Here is a 21,679-nt window from a genome sequence, read left to right as displayed (position 1 = left end):
GAAACAAAGGCAGGCATGAATATAGGTATTTCTTCAAAATTTGTTATTCTTATGAGATAAGATTAAACACATAAGTCAGAGGGTTTATGTGACAATGCAAGCAAATCAGTATTTGTTGCATCAGGATTTAGAAAGAGCCCTCAAATTTGAAGCACAAAAGGCCAAGAGAGAAAATTCCTTTAAAAATGGCTTTGAGATATAAATTCTCTATCTTAAAATTCACATACTATAAGTGTACAATTTGATAATTTTTATGATCCATTTTCAGTTTACTTTTGTGTATGGTTTGAGGTGAGGGTCTAAGACTTTTTTTTTTTTTGCATGTGGATTTCTAATTTTCCCAGCACAGTTTGTTGAAAAGACTATCCTTTACCCATTTAATAGTCTTGACACTTTTGTTGAAAATCAGTTGACCATCAGTGCAAGGTTTTTTCCCCTAAATTCTTAATTTTGTTCCATTGCTCTATATGCCTGTCCTTGTGCCAATACTGCACTATGCTAATTACTGCAGATTTATAATAAGTTGTTTTTTTTTTTTTTTTGCGGTATGTGGGCCTCTCACTGTTGTGGCCTCTCCCATTGCGGAGCACAGGCTCCGGACGCGCAGGCTCAGCGGCCATGGCTCACGGGCCCAGCCGCTCCACGGCATGTGGGATCTTCCCAGACCGGGGCATGAACCCGTGTCCCCTGCATTGGCAGGCGGACTCTCAACCACTGCGCCACCAGGGAAGCCCCATAAATTTTTTTTTAAACATCTTTATATAATAAGTTTTGAAATGCGGCAAAGACCTTAAACTTAGATCTTTCTTAAAACTGGTTTGGCTATTCCAGTCTTTTGTATTTCTATGTGAATTTTAGGATCACCTTGTCAACTTCTTACAAAAAAAGTCTGCTGAGAGTTAGATAGGAATTGTTTTGAATTTGTAGATCAATTTGGGAGAATTGCCTTCATAACAATATTGAGTCTTCCAAGCCACGAACATGTAATCTTTCCATTTATTTAGATCTTTATTTTCTCTCAGCAATGTTTTGTACTTTTCATTGCACAAGTCTTAACACCTCTTATGTTAAATTTATACCCAAATACTATTAAATTTATACCAAAGTCTATTCTTTTTTTTTTCAAAGTACTATTCTTTTTGATAGTACTGTGAATGGAATGGTTTTTTAATTTCATTTTTAGACTGTTCATTCCCAGTATATAGAAATACAATTAATTTTTGTATATTAATCTTGGATCCTTGTGACCTTGCTTACCCTGTTTATTAGTTTTAGTAATTTTTTGTGGATTCCTGGGGTTTCCTGAGTCTTAGAGAATCATGTCACATAAGACAGTTTTACCTCTCCCTTTCCAACCTGGATGCCTTTTATTTTCTTTTTCTTGCCTGATTAAACTGACTAGAACCTCCAGTACAATGTTGACTAGATGTGACAAGAGCAGAACCTCATGCCTTGTTCCCAACCTTGAGGGAAAAACATTCCATTTTTCACCTTTAAGTATGATCTTAGCTGTGGGTTTTAATAGATGCTATTTATCAGGCTGAGAAAATTGACTTCTTTTTTTAGCCTGTTGAGATTTCTTAGCGTAAATGGGTGTTGCAGAATACCAAATGGCTTTTGTCTTTTATTCTATTATCTATTATGATGTTTTATATTAATTGATTTCAGATGTTAAATCAGCCTTACATTTCTGGGATAAATTCCACTTGGTTGTGGTGTATAATCCTTTTTATTGGTGGCTGGATTCAGTTTGCTAATACATAGTCAAGGATTTTTGCATCTATGTTCAGGAGGGACAGTGGTCTGAAGTTTTCTTATTATGTTTTATCTGGCTTTGATATTAGGATAATACTGGCCTTATAGAATGAGTTGGTAAGTGTTTCTTCTTCTATTTTCAGAAAGAGTATGGGAAGGACTGGTGTTATTTTTTCTATAAACATTTGATAGAATTCACCAGTGAAATCATCTGGGTCTGGCGTTTCATTATGAAGATATTTTGAATTATAAATTTAAATTTCTTTACTTATAGTTCTGGTCAGATTTTGTTTCTTCTTCTTCTTTTTTTTTTTTTTTGCGGTACGCAGGCCTCTCGCTGTTGCGGCCTCTCCCGTTGCGGAGCACAGGCTCCGTACGCACAGGCTCAGCGGCCGTGGCTCACGGGCCCAGCCGCTCCGCGGCATGTGGGATCTTCCCGGACTGGGCCACGAACCCGTGTCCCCCGCATCGGCAGGCGGACTCTCAACCACTGCGCCACCAGGGAAGCCCACTTCTGTTTCTTCTTGAGTCAGTTTTGAAATTTTTTATCTTTTCAGGGACTTGTTCATTGCAACTAAATTGTCTCATTTGTTGGCATAAATTTGGTCATAACACTCCCTTATAATCCTTTTAAATTTCTGTAGGGACTGTAGTGCTATCCTCTCCTTCATTCCTGGTTTTGCTAATTTGTATTTTCTTTTTTGTTGGTCAGTCCAGCTAAAAGTTTGTCAGTTTTACTGATCTTTGCAAAGACCAAACTTTTAGTTTCATGGATTTTCTCTATTATTTTTCTGTTTTCTATGTTATTGCATTCTGCTCTAATCCTAATTATTTCCTTTCACTGGGCTTGCTTTGGGTTTATTCTGTTATTTTTGCAATTTGTTAAGGTTGGAGCTTAATGATCAACTTCAGACCTTTTTTTTTTTTTAACACAGATGTTTAAAGCTATAAATTCCCCCCCCCAAGAATTACTTTATCTGCCACCTACAATTTGATATGCTACATTTTCCTTTTCTCTCTGTCCAAAATATTTAAAAATCCATTGTAGTTTCTTGACTCACTGGGTATTTAGAAATATGTTGTTTAATTTCCAAATATTTGGGAATTTGCCAGGTTTCTTTCTTGCATTAATTTCTAACTTAATTCTATTGTAGTTGGAGAAATTTTCAGTCCTTTTAGATATATTGAGATTTATTTCATGGCCTAACTTATGTATGCTAAAGAATGTTCCATGTGCCCTTGAAAAGAATATGTATTCTTTGTTGGGTGGTGTATTCTATGTATGTGAGTTAGGTAGAGTTGGTTGAGAGCGCTTGTCAAGCCTTCTATATCCTTGCTGATTTTCTATCTAGTTGTTCTCTCAGTTACTGAGAGTGGGGTAATGAAATCCATTATTGTTAAACTGACTATTTATCCTTTAAAGTCTGTCAGGTTTTGCTTCATGTACTTTGAGAACCTATTGTTAGCTGTATATACATTTACAATTGCTGTATCTTCCTGATATGCTGATCCTTTTACCATTATGAAGTGACCCAATTTATCTCTAGTAATATTTCTTTTCTTAAGCATATTTTGTCTGAAATTATGATAGTTACTCCAGTTCATGGTTATTGCTTGCACGGTAGTACAGAATTAAGGTTTCCATAGATCAAAGAAAAGACGGTCCACTATTGTATCTTTTCTTTTGACTTTGGAGATTGAGATTCTAGTCACCCCATTTCTTTGTAGATCTGGGAGAAAGATGTTCACTTCCCTTCCAAGGGAAATAAAATGCCAGCTGCCTCTTGGACTCTGTTCCAGGTCTTATAAGCAGATTTTAGAAAATCTTCTCTGTGATGAGAAGTTTTAGCAAACACACACGCACAGGTGCACACATACGCATACACACTCTCACCCAGAAATCATCAATTCTAGTCCCTTCATTCACGTATGAGAAAACTGAGACATAGATCATCAGTGAACCACCTATGCAGCTTTGGCAGAATCAAGACAAGATTTCATCTGTCAATTCCTATTCTGGTGTTCATTCCATTCCATCACTCTGATAAATTATTCTTTCAAGTCCTCAGTATGAGTGACAACAGCTGCCTGCTGCAAAAACCTTTTCTATTAACAAGTACACTCAAGTTGGAATAGATTCAAGTCATTCAAGGTTCCCCCCTCAGAACCCCAACATCTGAGAAAGACAATGAGGTTCTAAAGAGAGGGAGCTAGCTAGGCGGGGTGATCAAGGTGTGTGTGCCTGTCTCTCTTTCTGCCTTAACCTTCCTGTACTAAGACTTATTTGTGTTCATTTCAAGAGGCAGGGCAAGTGCTATCATCCCCCACCCATCTGATCTTCCACACTCGACTCAGTTCGCGTACGCATGTCATCCCTCAGCATCTGTGGGGGCTTGGTACCAGGACCCCTTGCAGATACCAAAATCCACAGATACTCAAGTTCCTTATATAAAGTGGAGCAGTATAGTCGGCCCTCCACGTCCGTTGGATCTACAGTATGCTCATAGGCTTCTTGCATACAAGAAGAGGAGATTCTGTATAAAATCAAATTGAGAAATGTATTCCACTGTAGTTCTACCACTAGCTGGGTAGCCTTGGGAAAGTACTTAAGCACTTAAGTAGCCTTGGGAAAGTACTTAGTTTATGTGAAATAAAATTACTTTATCTCATAGGGTTATTCTAACTATTAGATGAGATAATTTATAAGGAAGTACCTAATCTAGTCCTTTTTACTGAGGGTGTTTTGTTATTTTATATAAAGACAATCCAAGTCCTTAACACTACAGTAGAAGAAGAGAGGGCTAATCTTTTAAGGTTTTCTTGTTTGCTTTGTTTTGATCAAAGAACTGCCATGATAAAGAACCTGGTCAAAGTTACATATTGTAAAATTGAGCACTATACTTATCATAGACCTGAAGTTGCTCATTGGATTATACAAATATGAGTATAAAGTATTAAAAATATGTGCCTTTCTGTGTTTTTATATGGCAAAATTTTCCGTGTGCTCCTTTTTGGAAAGGGTATTTCCATCAGTTATACACTGCTGCTCCAAATTATGTGATAATTTAGATCAAGGTCATTATCAACCCAGATGACCAAATCTGAAGAATATTCTCATGTCAGAGGCCTTGAAGAAAGAATACTCTAACGGGATTAAAATGCCTTGCAAAGAATTATAACATGAATAGCTCAAGAAATCTTAATTTGTAAAAGGTCACAGAGTTACAAAAAACATCGCTCATTTCAACTAATTAAATGAAATTTTAGTTAAACGGCACCTTTAAATATTGGTACTGCAGCTGCGAGTGCATTTAAATAGCATTTACGCAGATATAATTAGCACAATTAAACATGGGTAGAAGTGGAAACACCATTCTTAATTATATTGATATAATCAGTTTTATTAATGCTTTATAGCAACAAAAGTGACATCTGACAGTAGCACACAATTCATGACAGAACCTAATATTAAGCATTTTAGCATATTAAAGAATCTAAAGCTAGGTAATTGGGGGAAGAAAAAAGTCAAATAGAGTTCTTACCTGTGACGATACCATAGTTGGGAGGTTCAAGAATTACTCCATAAAACTGGATGATGTTTCTGTGACTGAGGACACTGAGTATTTCTGCCTATACAAAAATCAAATACAAAATTGCATAAGATTTCACGTTTATAAAAGTCTCATAAAATAGGTTTCCTATTCAATTTTCTTTTACATACATTTACAAAGATGTATATGTGCTCAACAAGTATGTGATGCTGATAAAACTCTGTCTTTGGCAGCACTCTTGACAGATTAAGAATTTATATATTGAAGCTTTCTGAAAAATTTAAAAAAGAAGTGGGGTTGAACTGGCGGCAGAAGAGGTGCTTACTGGCAAGCTGGCATGACTGACAGTGGAAGGGGATGACTAAAGAGGGGAGATGCCACATTTATTTACAGTAAAAGCCCTCTTCCTAAAAGTCAAATACATTTTTTCCTGCATAATATTTCTTTTGGGAGACTGCAACAAGACTGAACTTCTGTCGGTTGGATGAGTAGTCATGACAAAATTACGGCAGGGTTTCTTAACTATTGCTGGAATAGATTCAGGTAATACCTATTTATATTATTTATCTAACCATTTATTTAAAATACATTATTGCTCTTGTACTGTATGCAAAGTACTGTAAAGGACAGACACGTGGATTTTTGACCTTCAGTGGTGATTTGATAGGGAAGCCATACTTTACACTGTGAAATGTGTTAATTATTAGAAAACTGTACTGCAGAGTGTCATGGTAAAAAATACTGTTTATTAAACTTAATTGTTTTAAATTTATTTATTTATTTATTTATTTTTGGCTGCATTGGGTCTTCGTTGCTGTGCATGGGCTTTCTCTAGTTGCTGCAAGCGGGGGCTACTCTTTCGTTGGGGTGCACAGGCTTCTCGTTGCAGTGGCTTCTCTTGTTGTGGAGCACGGGCTCTAGGCCCATGGGCTTCAGTAGTTGTGGAATGTGGGCTCAGCAGTTGTGGCTCACGGGCTCTAGAATACAGGCTCAGTAGTTGTAGCACACGGGCTTATGGGATCTTCCCGGACATGGCATGTGGGATCTTCCCGGACCAGGGCTCAAACCCGTGTCCCCTGCATTGGCAGGTGGATTCTTAACCACTGCGCCACCTGGGAAGCCCTAAACTTAATTTTTAAAATGAAAAATAAAAGAGGTACCACAGTGTATATCTGCTAATGTCTACAGGAGGATGTTCTCTAGATTAAGTAAATCACATGTAGTCATTAAAATTTTATTGCTTTTGTGGAGTTAAAATATGGCTAATCAAGAGTTAAAAGTACAATTAAAGAAAGTCAGCAATGAATAAAAATGGAGAAGCCTTGGTCATAAAGGAGACTCCCCTTTGGGAATTTGCACATTTGTTATACATTTTTCTTTTCATAGTAGGAGTTGTGTTTTCATTTAAAACGCTGTGAAACTTGTTTTGAAGGTGGTGTGACTAGATAGAAAACAGAAGCTTGAGGGTTGACAAGGGGTCAATGTGGGAACAAGAGAAAGGAACATTATTCGTGATTGGATGAGACATTTATCAAGGTTGATTTGACAGTTTTTTCTTTTAGTAATATAGGTGTTGAAGGGAGCCATCAAAACGATTCCTTAACATTCACTGAGCATCCACTGTGTGTAGAGGTTCTGTATTCATCAAACAACCTTCTCATAGTTTAGTTTTCCAAGTAGAAAGAAAATGCATTGAGTAATAAATACAATTATTTATCCATATGACAATTCTATTTCTCATTAAATAATCATAAATGACCTTGGTTGTAAAAATAGAGTTCATGTGAAGTTTGGAAATCATAAGCCCTCTATTTTTTTTTAAATTAATTTATTTTATTTATTTATTTTTGGCTGCACTGGGTCTTCATTGCTGCACGCGGGCTTTCTCTAGTTGTGGCGAGTGGGGGCTACTCTTTGCTTCAGTGCGCAGGCTTCTCATTGCAGTGGCTTCTCTTGTTGCACAGGCCAGGCTCTAGGCACGCGGGCTTCAGTAGTTGTAGCACGTGGGCCCAGTAGTGGTGGCTCGCAGGCTCTAGAGCACAGGCTCAGCAGTTGCGGCACACGGGCTTAGGTGCTCCGCGGCACGTGGGATCCTCCCTGACCAGGGCTCGAACCCGTGTCCCCTGCATTAGCAGGCGGATTCCTAACCACTGCGCCACCAGGGAAGCCCCAAGCCCTCTATTTCTAAGTGGCAGATCAACTCTTTTGTGAGTAAAGCGTGAGAGTTCAATGTGAGGAAGCATTAATGTTGGGACTAGTATTGGTCAAAATAGGGGACTGTTATCCTTTGGTGTGTTTTGGTATATTCTTTGGAATATCTAAATCCTGTGACCATTAAAAATGTTTGTACCAATAAAGAATAGATACAAGAATATTCTGAATCCTTGGAGAACCTTTTTTAAAAAAAATTTTATTTATTTATTTTTTGCTCATTGGGTCTTTGTTACTGCACGCAGGCTTTCTCTAGTTGCAGCGAGCGGGGGCTAACTCTTCGTTGCGGTGCGTGGGCTTCTCATTGCGGTGGCTTCTCTTGTTGCAAAGCATGGACTCTAGGCACGCGGGCTTCAGTAGTTGTGGCTTGCAGGCTCTAGAGCACAGGCTCAGTAGTTGTGGCGCACGGGCTTAGTTGCTCCACGGCGTGTGGGATCTTCCCAGACCAGGGCTCGAACCTGTGTCCCCTGCATTGGTAGGCGGATTCTTAACCACTGTGCCACCAGGGAAGCCCTGGACGACCATTTTATAATTCAGCACAACATGGGATTTTCAGTGTTCCAGCTAGTTTTCATGCTTATGTTTAAGATATTGACAAATTATACCCTGGAGAGAGAATTTATCTTTTCAGGTATTGGTAAGCATGTCTAACAGCTCTTTAGTAGGCATATGCTAATGACAAAACAACAACTATTATCTTGTGTCCCTTTGTTGTGCTCGTATTTTAATTTTTTTACAGTTATAAAAAACTTGCAGTATGATTTGCAAGTAAAAGACATTTTTATGGAATAAGACTTTAGGTTCCAATTTAATAAACTAAGAATTTGATTTAACATCTTGAAAACAACATGTTATTTTATTTTTTATTTTATTTTTTTTTTTTTTGCGTTATGCAGGCCTCTCACTGTTGTGGCCTCTCCCGTTGCGGAGCACAGGCTCCGGACGCGCAGGCTCAGCGGCCATGGCTCACGGGCCCAGCCGCTCCGCGGCACGTGGGATCCTCCCAGACCGGGGCACGAACCCATGTCCCCTGCATCGGCAGGCGGACTCTCAAGCACTGCGCCACCAGGGAAGCCCACAACATGTTATTTTAGAGTGCTGTACTAGTTTCATGGAAATGGGCTAATAATAAGCAGAGGTAGATTAAATAAATAAGTGGTATTTGCAATAAATGAAGGTCAAGTGACACCATGTTAGCAATTCAAACAAGCTCCAACAGAAATACCTGGGATTAACTGAATTACTAAAACCTGTACTTGTAGCAGCCAGTAACTGATAGCAAGCGTATGTATTATGGAGACTTGCCTTTATAGGCACCTGCTTGCCAACAGTTCATTAATGGAAATTGCTGAAGTAAGTATGCAGCAAATAATTTTTCCTTAGATTGTTGTTTTCCACATTTAAATTCTGGGATACTCTAGCAAATGGCCTGCACATCAAAATAATGGATTAGTGGTTTTAAAAAGTTCACTATTAAAAAGGAAACATAACAATGACGAAGGCTAAAATAATGTTCCATTGTACTGAAAAATGTAAATATCTTTTTACACTATTAAAACTAACAAAAGAATTATTTTTAGTACATATAATTTAATGAAAGTTGTTTATTTCTGTTGTATTGATTTTATAGTTGCATTTTTATTTAACTGAAAAATTGATTTTGATTTTATGAGCTATACACAATAAAGAGTTAATTCTTAGGTTTATGTTTACTCAAGTTACACTGAAATAATAATTTTAGTCAACACTGGAAGTCCAGATGACTTTATTTTTCTACACAATGTATTTACATTTCTGTTTGCAAAATGCTATTGTAAGAACTCTAACAGATACTTGTATGCGGACTCACAGCGGCATTATTCACAACAGCCAAAAGGCAGAAACCACCCCAGCGTTCATCAAGTGATGAGCAGATAAATAAAACATAGTATATAAATACAATGAGTATTATTCGGCCATAAAAAGGAATTAAGTTCTGATACTTGCCACAACATGGACGAACTTTGAAAGCATTAGGCTAAGTGAATAAGCCGGGCACAAAAGGGCAAACATTGGATGATTCCACTTATATGACATATCTTGAAGCTGGCAAATTCACAGGTTAGAAAGAATGTAGATTAGAGGTTACCAGGGACTGGAAGAGGAAGAAATGGGGAGTTATCACTTAACATGTAGAATTTCTGTTTTGAGTGATGAAAAATTTTGGAAATAGATAGTGGCGATGGTTGATTACAACACTGTGATTATAGTTAATGCCACTGAACCATACACTTAAATATGGTTAAAATGACAAATATTATGCTGTATGTATTTTACTACAATAAACATTTTAAATGTCTTAAAAATGTTATTCTAGACTTTTGCAGAGATGAATGATCATAATCTATTTACTAATCATCCAAGAGTTACACAACCCAAGGTCTAAAGATCTTTGGGGTAAATAAGTAGTTTTCCAGATTAGGAGGTGAGGATTTAAGGAAAGACTGGGACAGACTACAGCTATTTAAACTCACGCTCAAAGATTCTCCATAAAATAAAGGATCCCAATGTGACAGACAAGTGGAGTAACCACAGGTCTATTCATAAAAATGTCTAGTAGTAATGTCCTTATCAGAGCACACAGATGTCTATACAGCTATTGGTGTTTGCAGTAAGATATGTGACTGCTCCCACTGTTTCCAATCAGGGCTGGTTTCTTCTTCCCTCCCTCCCTCCTTCTTTCTTCATAGGAAAACTTATCAGGGATTTGGGGAGGAGGTGGGCACTCTGTTAATTTTCTTTCAACTGGCATTTCTAAGCATTTATGTGGGGAGATGACCTATTAGCTCAGTTGGCCATGTTTACAGAACTCGACGAGCAGGTTCCAAATGGCTGATCCAATCAGAGAGAATAAGAGAGTCTAAATATCATAATTTAACTAAATTTACTAAGTATCATAATTTAACTAAATTTAAGTTTGGGGGTGGTTAAGTTTTAACATCCTTCCTTTAAAGTACTTTCAACAGTTTTATAATAAGGTTTTAAGTTAATTATTATCTTCATCTTCAGAGCAATCCCTTTCCCTCTATTCAAAACTTTTTTCAACCTAATCCCAAATTTTAATTTGTCTCTTTAATTTTGGAGAGCTACCATAGAACCCTTAAAGATTCTATGAGTTTTTTTCTTTTAGTTGAAGTATAGTTGATTTACAATATTGTGTTAGTTTCAGGTGTACAACAAAGTGATTCAGTTATATATATTTTTTCAGATTATTTTCCATTATAGATTATAAAATATTGAATATAGTTCCCCGTGCTGTACAGTAAATCCTTGTTGCTTATCTATTTTATGTATGGTAGTTTGCATCTGTTAATCCAATACTCCTAATTTATCTCTTCCCCTCTCTTTCCCCTTTGGTAACCATAAGTTTGTTTTCTTTGTAAGTCTGTTTCTGTTTTGTATATAGATGCATTTGTATTATTTTTCAGATTCCACATATAAGTGATACCATATAATATCTATCTTTCTCTGTCTGAATTATTTCACTTAGTATAATATTCTCTAGGTACATCCATGTTGCTGCAAATGGCAATATTTCATTCTTTTTTATGGCTGAGTAATATTCCACTGTATGTACGCACACGTGCGTGTGTGTGTGTGTATATATATATATATATGCCTCATCTTCTTAAACCAGTGGGCACTTGGGGGTTGTTTCCATGTATTGGTTATTGTAAATATTGCTGCTATGAACATTGGGGTGAAAGATTTTGTGTTTCTAAAGCTTGTTTTACATTTTAAAATATTCCATTGATACAGTCTGTATGTATTTATGTGATAACATATTAAAAACATATTAAAAATAAAAGTTGGGTTCACTTCTTTTTGTGAAAGAAAGATACCAATGACACTCTACTTATCACTATAAAATCAAAGCAGTAGTTTATGAAGACCCATATCATGAGGCTGGCAGGCTCTATTTACATCTTATATTAGGAACAAGCTTTCTCCCTGGTTGTCAACAGCTCTTAGCCGCTACACAACAGCAGGACTGTGTCTCACAGGGTCCATCTTTCTGCCTGTGATGTGGTTCTGACCACAAAGACAGTAGGTGTAAAAAATATCCAAGGTACACTTCTACTGTCCACGAGTGTCAGCTGCTCCTCCTTGCCCTCTAGTGTGTGGGATTTAAAACACTCCTGATTTCTGGAGGACCCTGATTTCTGAGGTCCTCACCAATTCCAAGATTCTATGATTCCATCAGAGTATGACAGTAAAAGAAAGAAAAGTGGCTCATCCAATCCTTCAAAAGGAAGCAGTCTCCTTACTGCACTGTGCATTCAAGGTCAAAGGCTCTCTCCAAAGACAGCTCCGTCTCCAAAGTATCAATCTAATCCAGGATCAGTATAGTCCCCCAAAGTTCAAGAAGATATGAGATGAACCCACTTTTTTTTTTTTTTTGCAGTACGCGGGCCTCCCACCGCTGCGGCCCCTCCCATTGAGGAGCACAGGTTCCGGACGTGCAGGCTCAGAGGCCATGGCTCACGGGCCCAGCCGCTCCACGGCATGTGGGATCCTCCCGGACCGGGGCACGAACCCATGTCCCCTGAATCAGCAGGTGGACTCTCAACCACTGCGCCACCAGGAAGCCCGAACCCACTTTTTTAAAAAAATAAAAATTACACATATAAGAAGAGAGATGGGGAAGAAATAAAATAACATATTGATTGTGGTTATCTGTAGGTAGCAAAAAGAATCATAAATGATTTAAAATTTTTATATATGTCCCAAATTCTTTACAATAAGCCTCTATAATTTTTGAATCAGAAAAAGTAATACATGCATGTTATATGTAATATATATGACTAGAGCATATAAATATAAAAATATTGATTTGCATGGAAATTCTGATTTTTCCCTAGGATTGGGTCAGGAAGAGATAAAACTCTTTCCTTACCTCCCCAGAACTACCTTAGGTATATAAAAACTAGTTTAGTTAACCTCTGAGCTATGAGTTTTTCTTGATATGGCTCCAGAGCAAACTAGTGTTCGCCTGGGTTATTCTTGAAGAAGGCCATGGGCTCTGAGAGGCCATGAGACAAAGGTGCTGGACACCGAGTGCACCTATTCAGAGTCTGGCTCAATGCTTTATTAAATGATCATCCTTCCTCTCCCTTCTGACATTTGCTCCTATGGCCCAGTGCTCTCGAGGGAAGCCTTCCCTACGAAGCTCATCTTGCACCATGTCTAGTATAATACCACATGAGGGAGAAAGGTCAGATGCTTTATATACTGGAAGTACTCAATAATATCTGAAGGGTGGATGAACAAATAGTATTTGATGATAATGATATCAAATGTGTTTAAGTAATTGCCATGGTAAGAGTTCATGTTAGGTAAATGTTTACTCTGAACAGGATAGTAAGAAGATTAAAATGCCTGTGGGTGTGGCTTTGCTTTAATATTCATTCTGTTCTTTTACATGCATAAGGGTTACTTAAGGGTATTATTTTATAAGAATGACAATCAATTATACAACCATAGTAGAAGCCACATGGAAATTTATGTTCACCAGCTCATTATTGATTTGAACTTTCAGAATGAAGACTTGGATGGCTACAAGTTGCCTCTTGCAGGCTCTGCCGTCCACGACAATCAAACAGGCAAAATTTCTTGACCGCCCTTCCCTGTTTGGCTATTCTCCAAGCATGCCCTCATTGCACTTTTTCAGATTCAGAACGCAGAGGCTTGTTTAGTCTTAAACCTTCCAGTTCCAGTTTTCTACCCAATGCATTTTACCATTTATATTTCCAAAACTCACCTCTGCAAGTAAGCCAGCTTCTTATCAAGTCCACACTTTCCATACCCACTGTGGCAGACACTCCTCTACCACACACTGAAAAATGGAGCCCTGATTCTCAGGAGTGGGGCTACATTTCACGAAGGTTTCTTTCTGTAGACTGAATGTGTTCCCCTAAAATTCATATGTTGAAACCTAACCCCCAATGCGATGGTATTTGAAGGTGGGGCCTGTGGGAGGTGATTAGGTCATGAGGGTGAAGCCCTCATGAATGAGATTAGTGCCCTTATAAAGGTGACCCCAGAGAATTCTCTCACCCTTCCTTCTGTCCTGTGAGGGCACAGCAAGAAGATGGCCATCTGTGAACCAGGAAGTGAGTTCTCACCAGAAACTGAATCTGCTAACAACTTGATCTCAGACTTCCCAGACTCCAGAACTGTGATGAATAAATGTTTGTTTTTATAAGCCATCCCACCTTCAGTATTCTGTTACAGTAGCCTGAATGGACTAAGACAGCCCTCTTCCTAGGCTTGGGCTAGTATCACAAAACTCTACAACAACTGAACCAGGCCTCTTATGAACAGGAGGGGTTTGAAAAGACAACGCCACTGGTCTTCTCAGAACAGCACACCTCTTATCATTATCCCCACAGAGCCCAGAACTATCGGACTTAGCAGTGGAATGTAAGGGAAAAGGGGAAATTCTTGATTTAAAAACTCCTAAGACAGTAGTGTGTTTACAAGTCTATAAGGTCAAAATATCTGGCTCTTTCAGGCAAGAAATGGGTAGACCTTCCCTTCCCTTTTAACTCTTTCAGGCTCTGATTATAAAGATAACTGAGGCAGAATGTTCACTCTCAGTAATCAGAAGATTTACATATCAGATCACAAGAACCAGGGTCAAGAAAAAGTTGTTTAATTCATTGCATTTTTACTCCAAGAGTATCATGGCTAGAGGCATTTTCCTAAAATAAAAATTTGATTCTTATATGTATGGCAAGGTGGAAAACCAGCCCCCATTCCTCCTAAAAACTCAGTGCTATAGAACAACTTTAAAAGTAGGCTTGGATGATTCTCAATCCTGTATTTAATCACCAGAGTAATACCCAGGTCATGCTCTTTGAGTCATTTTCGGCTTAATGAGACTCATTCAATAACATGACAAGCAGCAAACCTCTCAGTTCTGTACATTCTCTTTCAAATGCTGCCCTTTAGGTATTCAGGGAAATAAAGAAGGATAAATGAACTGAATTCAGGTTCCATAATATAATACAGCCTATATTCCTCATGACATTTGATGTCATGAAATCTTTTCATTGTTAGAAAAATGGCTAGAAATACTAAGAAGGAAAAATAAACAAGTCATTCTGCTCACTCTTCATGAACAGTCAAGATGGAGCCATGTGGGATGCATTACAAATGTCACCGGTACTGGGAAGTCTAAATTGCTCAATGGTTTTCCTGATGGGTTGCAGCAGACTCACCACATGCAGCTGCTTGGACAGCAGCCTAGGCTCCCCTCCAGGGATCAGGCTGCTCTCTAGTTAAGTACATACCCAACTAAGGGCAGACTAACCTGGCAGGATGGAAGGGTGACTAAAACTGAATGAAATAAATAGTGAAGATTTAAGGATAGGGATTTAAGAGATATCTCCAAGGCATAAAAAGGCTAAGAGACTTTAGATTCTTCATGCTCACAACAGAATGTCACTGTGATGACATGAAAACGTAAAATATATTATAAACAACCTGTATTCAGTTTGGGTGACAAAAGCACATTCAAGCACCTACCCTTCCACTAAACAACTTATGTAACTTGGTCAAAGAGATCACTTGGGGCTAAAATTACACAGAAAAGCTCCCCAAAGAAAGCCCTTGAATAAGACTTGAAGTATGAACTAATGAAGGATTAGGTTTTTTTTTTTTTAATGAAAAGCAATATAATTTAATCAAAACCTAGATTAGGCGAGTGAAAATGTAAATTCTAATTACAAAATAGATGGCCCTGGAGCCACCTGGTCACCCTGGACCTTGTTTTCTTCCTAGAAAACTACTTGGTTGGACAAAATTATCTTCCAGATTCCTTCATGCTCTAAATTTCTTTCCATTTCTATAAAAAAAATTGATGCATTATTAACAGTACTTTATTCAGAGTGGGTGCTCAATAGATATTTGCTAAACTGAACTGAGGTAATTAACTGTGGTGTGTTAGGACATCCTCTGGAGTCAAACAGGCTGAAGCATGAGTCTTGGCTATGCCACCAATAAGCTGGGTGACTTAAAGGAAGTTATTTAACCTCTCTGGGCCCGTCTCCTTAAGGGAGAACAGAAATCCTACCCCAGTGTCTAGCAAATACTAGGTGCTTATCCAATGCTAATTCCTTTCTCTGAAGGCTTTCCCCTTCCTTTTTAATCAGTTCATCATTCAGAGTCAAGTCAAGCTTACGAGCAAAGATCAGATCTCTTCCAGCAGTGGATTACACTTTCGTAATTGGTTTGTATTAGTTAGCTTCATGTATTTATTATATTTGACTTTGTTTATCTGTGTTTTTACCTAAATATAGCACTTTAACATTTCCAAAGCACTTATGTTATTTGACTCTCACAAATAAGTTAGATATTTTTATCATATTTAAGACTTAAGAAAACTGGGTCATTGATTTGATTTGTGCAGGCTCATTTTTTTTCCAGGAGCCTAGTAAACGTCAGTAATAAAGTTTGCAACTAGGTCTTCTACTTCTGCCTCTTTTTATAAATTTCCACCCCCCTTTAAAAAAAAGTCTAATAAAATATGAGTCCTTTCATCTAAGTATGTATTTTTAAAAATTTATTTATTTAGTTGTTTTTATTTTTGGCTGTGTTGGGTCTTTGCTGCTATGTGTGGGCTTTCTCTAGTTGCGGCGAGCGGGGGCTACTCTTCATTGCAGTACATGGGTTTCTCATTGTGGTGGCTTCTCTTGTTGCGGAGCACGGGCTCTAGGCGCATGGGCTCAGGAGTTGTGGCACGTGGGCTCTAGAGCGCAGGCTTAGTAGTTATGGCGCCTGGGCTTAGTTGCTCCGTGGCATGTGGGATCTTCCTGGATCAGGGTCGAACCCGTGTCCCCTGCATTGGCAGGCGGATTCTAACCACTGTGCCACCAGGAAAGCCCTCTAAATACTTTTTATTAAAAGCTGCCCTTGCTCAAAGAGATTCCAGTTTGCAGACTCCTGAATAATAACAGCTAGGATGTACTAAGTGCCTAGTATGCCAAGCACTTTATGTAGACTGCTTTTGTTTTTTAATGTTTCCATTTTTTTTAACATCTTTATTGGAGTATAATTGCTTTACAATGGTGTGTTAGTTTCTGCTTTATAACAAAGTGAATCAGCTATACACATACATATATCCCCATATCTCTTTCCTCTTGTGTCTCCCACCCACCCTCCCTATTCCACCCCTCTAGGTGGTCACAAAGCACCGAGCTGATCTCCCTGTGCTATGCGGCTGCTTCCCACTAGCTATCTATTGTACATTTGATAGTGTATATATGTCCATGCCACTCTCTCACTTCGTCCCAGCTTCCCCTTCCCCCTCCTCTTCCATTTGTTTTTATTTCAGTTTGCGATCTTCTTCTTTTATTTTGAAATGTTTTATATTTGCTGTGAATACATTTGCTAATGCTATTTAATGACTTAGATCAATCTAGAGAACTAAAACATAATATAAATGTAATTTTAAAATGCATATTCTTTTGAGCAGAGGTACTTATTTATCTTTATTTTGGATGTATGTAGTATGAAGAAATTAAAGAAATGGAAGGGGTAGTTAAAGAACTTAATGACAATAATCATATTTTAGAAAGGTGAGTAATGCAAAAAATCATTCTACCTGGTGATTACATATGCAATTGGTAGCCTAACCTTTTAAATCCTCACAGCAAACCATGAGCGAGGGCCCTTCACTATCACCCTTTACTAGGCACAGAGAAATTTTAAAATTTGCCTAAGGGCACAGAAAATGGCAAAGCCAGGTTTTTAACACAGGTTATCTTATGTCAAAGCTCTGCTTATAATCACTAAACCATCCCACTTTACTTTATAAACCTAATTTGAATGCAGAATGGAACGCTAGTTTATAGAACATCTGAAAATTACAATAGGCCTAGAAAATTTAGAAGTGTGAGAAACAACTCCTCATCAACTCCCCCTTAGGGCCTTGGCCACTGCCCCCACTGCAAGATTTCCATACCTTCCTGACACTCAACTGTGCAGGATCAAGTCAAGAACCAAGATCTAATTCCCGCAGGCACTAGGCCGTCAGGCCAGCTAGGAACAACCAAATTGATAGCTAATAAAACCAGTTAATTGCACAGCATGAAGCACCCTCTCTCTATGCAAAAATTACATGGTTAGGAATTTTGAGCGACTCTCACAATCTGATTAACTAAGTGCTTTATAATATTACTCTACAGTGCAACAGAGTTTGATTATTTACATCCCATAAGAGAAATGTTTGCTACATTTATTATGGAAATCTGAAAAATCATTTAGAGGAATTCAGGCAAATTTAATTTTTAAATAGTCTTGAAAAGTCCTTTCACATCTTGTAGACTCCAACTAGACAGTATCTTGAATACTTGGATTCTTCAGCTAAATTAATGATTTCACTATTTCTGGGCTCTGTCAGCATACTCAAACAATAACTAATGACAAAGGCAGGTGTGTGATATCTGCCAGACTACTGAGTGAAAAAAAAGTACCAAATTCCAACAAATATATAGTAAAAATAATCTGGAATCATAGGCTCTTAAGATCATTTCTCCCCTAAAGGTCTGATGAAGAGATAGCCTCCACTTAAGCAAACCCTCCAATACTAATAACTATCACCACCTACCATGACAGTCTTTCCTTCCACTAACCTTCATGTTGAAATCTAAGTCTTTCTTTGTGTTCAACAGAGATGGTGAAAGATAACATCTGAAAGCTACTTTTTATATTACATACATTATACATTTTCCTAAGCCTAAAAATTTTAATTCTTATCAATTTCTTGACATATCTTATTTTTCAATTTTGGGGGTTTATCTTTACCTAAGTTTATGCAAAGACATCAGTGATTCGGAAAACATACTTAAATAATTGGTATTAGGTACAGCCATCTGACTGAATGTATTCACTTTTCAGCCCAATATTGGGATATGTCGTAAACTTGGTTACCGTGGCTCTCCTCAAAACCATCTTTATATTCCTCCCATCTAAAAGAAATTTTTTGATGTTCTTTTTAGTTCAATCATATAAAGTTATAATTTAAGTATAATGGTCTTAGTAAAAGGAATATTTGTGATTTTCCTGAACTGGTTTGTTTTTATCCCATTGCTCAACAATCTATCATGTTACATTTTTCAAGTTGATTGCTAAAAAGCTTAGACACAAATTTGTTGCCTATATCTAGAAAGTACAAAGAACCTCATGAGTGTGTTTTTATCATACTAACTTCATTCCTGTTTTCATTTTGTTTTTCTACAATATTTTCCATTTGCCCCATTTTCCTACTTTAATTTTTTTACATCTCACAATTTGCATTTTTATTAGCTGCCTTAAATCTTTTTTTTTTTTTTTTTTTTTTGCGGTGCGCGGGCCTCTCACTGTTGTGGCCTCTCCCGTTGCGGAGCACAGGCTCCAGATGCGCACGCTCAGCGGCCATGGCTCACGGGCCCAGCAGCTCCACGGCATGTGGGATCTTCCCAGACCGGGGCACGAACCCGTGTCCCCTGCATTGGCAGGCAGACTCTCAACCACTGCGCCACCAGGGGAGCCTCTTAAATCGTTTTGACAACAAGGTCATACAATAAAATAGTATTCTGCAGTGTATCTCAAATTGGAGCCCTCAAGATAAGATGCCGGGGTCCACAGATAGATCCTTGGCAGCCCATCAAGTGAAAACTCAAAGAAACACTGGTCTAGTCGAAGGGTTACCTCTTGGTTACCTATCTGTGCACACAGATACTATTTCCTTAGCTTTTTCTCCTCCATCAGGCTTCACCAGCATTCTGCTTTAGCAATTTATGACAATCCCTTAGATCCTTCCATTACCCACCCATCTCAAACTTAGAAGCCCCTCCTTGACCTTAATCTTTTAGCCTTAGTCCCCTTAAACCTGCTCTTCAGTTGATCACATTGAGGTCTCTAGTCCCTTAATTCCTTTCAGTTTTTCCTTTCTAATCAACTGGGTTCTATTGAAAGAAACAGAGATCCAAAATAGCAGTAGTTTAAAGAAGTAGTTTATATTGTCTCAAAACATGAAGGCTGCACGAAGCCCAATATGGCAGCCCCACAATTACCTCTGTCCCACCATCCTCCCTTAGCACTGGTTGGCATCCTCAAGGTTACCTGATGGTCACAATACAACCCCTGAGGTCCCAAGCCATTAGATTTACATTCCACGCAGCAGGAAGGAGGAAAGTGCATAAGGGCAACCTCTTAGGTCAGCCTCCTTTAAAGAGCTTTCTCAGCAACCTCATCCAATGAGTTCTGTTTACATCTCCAATTATTGAAAGCTAAAAAACTGTAGCAGTAATTTTGAGTATCTCCAGTTTGCTCCCTTTTTTCTGGCTGCACCAGGCAGCAGGCGGGATCTTCCCCAACCAGGGATCGAACCCGTGCCCCCTGCATTGGCAGTGCGGCGTCTTAACCACTGGACCACCAGCGAAGTCCCAGCTCCCTTCTTCATTCTCTGTTCACCCAACAAATACTTACTGAGTGTCTATGTGCCAGGCACTATTTTTTTGGTGCTGAGGATAGTGATGAACAAGATAGCAAAACCCTTGCCTTCATGGAGCTTACAGTCTGGCAGAGGAAGACAGACAATGATGATATCAAGTAGTAAACAAGACAACCTTTATGAATCAGCTACAATAAACCTCGACTATTTTCATGTCCTTAAGCTACTCTTGCCTTTTTCAGTCTCAGATTACTATGACTACTCTACACTGGGGAAACAGGCATAACTGCCTTCAGTATTCCTTCCTTATGCTTCCTGCCTTTCTATCTGCCTCTGAGAAAAAGGTATCCTTCCTCCCCCAGACCTTACCCTGACACCTGTGCTCTTTATATCTCCCCTTCTTCCCTCAGGACAGTATGATCCATCAATTATATCTTTCCCGGAGCCTTCAATCTCTTTCTAGTTCTATCCTCTAGGCCGAAAAAATGCTTGAGTTTCATCTCTCCAAGAAACAAACAACCGGGCTTCCCTGGTGGCGCAGTAGTTGAGAGTCCGCCTGCCGATGCAAGGGACACGGGTTCGTGCCCTGGTCCGGGAAGATCCCACATGCCGCGGAGCGGCTGGGCCCGTGAGCCATGGCCGCTGAGCCTGCGCATCCAGAGCCTGTGCTCCGCAACGGGAGAGGCCACAACAGTGAGAGGCCCGCGTACTGCAAAAAAAAGAAAAAAAAAAAGAAACAAACAACTTTCCTTGACCCTCTCTCCTTCTCAAACTACTTTCCTAAACATCAAAATGTCTTGAAATAATACTTTACACTAAGTTCTGTTTCCTTGCTTTCTATTCACTTCTTAATCCAATTATATTTGGCTGGATTTTTATTCTACTGTTAAAGTTTACCTAACTAACTCTGAATTCTGATCTTTTCTTTTAAATACCCTTTATAGCTTCTGTTTTGAGTTTTTAAGTTAAATATAACCTCCCCTTAACAGTCTGATACTGTCCTTAGCATCTATACCTGTGCTATATCCTGGTATGAATGAAAACAAGAATGAGACACAGGCATTCTAAGTTATTTAAAAATAAAATAAACCCCTACCATCAAGACTTACACAATATCAGGGGAACAATAAAAGTGCATAATAACAAGATGCAACACAACCACCGTAAGAAGTATAAAGTGTTGTGGAGGACCCATGTGGAGATTAGGTGAAGCTGGGGGATAATGGAAAGCTTCAACTAGACAATGCAGAATGAATTCAGTTTTTTGTTTTTTTGTTTTTGTTTTTTTGCGGTATGCGGGCCTCTCACTGTTGTGGCCTCTCCCGTTGAGGAGCACAGGCTCCGGACGCACAGGCTCAGCGGCCATGGCTCACGGGCCCAGCCGCTCCACATTATGTGGGATCCTCCCGGACCGGGGCACGAACCCGCGTCCCCTGCATCGGCAGGCGGACTCTCAACCACTGCGCCACCAGGAAAGCCCCTGAATTCAGTTTTGATTTATAGCTGGTGAAGGTTTGGCATTCCAAGCAAAGGGAATAGCAAGAGCTTTGGTAGAGACACAGCATGGGGCAGCACATTTGAGAAACAGAAGCACTTTTGTTTGGTTGGAACATGGAGTATATGTAGAACACAGATAGGTAATGGACCTGCAAACCTACAGTAACATGACAATACATGCTAAGCT

At 38.8% G+C, this 21,679-nt stretch overlaps 1 protein-coding gene across 4 annotated transcripts in view; it reads right to left on the bottom strand.

Moving 5' to 3' along the window:
• MAP3K20 (mitogen-activated protein kinase kinase kinase 20) overlaps positions 1-21,679 on the bottom strand; it is a 179,778-nt gene that overhangs the window by 82,485 nt on the left and 75,614 nt on the right. For all 4 annotated transcript variants that reach the window (XM_082629816.1, XM_082629817.1, XM_082629819.1 and 1 more), the window contains exon 3: positions 5,298-5,385. In XM_082629816.1, coding sequence (XP_082485942.1) covers positions 5,298-5,385 — 88 coding nt within the window. The remainder of the gene's footprint in view (positions 1-5,297; positions 5,386-21,679) is intronic.

This window comes from Mesoplodon mirus, assembly GCF_964341445.2.
Source record: "Mesoplodon mirus genome assembly, chromosome: 8".
In the NCBI taxonomy this organism is placed as follows: Eukaryota; Metazoa; Chordata; class Mammalia; order Artiodactyla; family Ziphiidae; genus Mesoplodon; species Mesoplodon mirus.
This window is presented reverse-complemented; position numbering and strand designations above follow the sequence as displayed.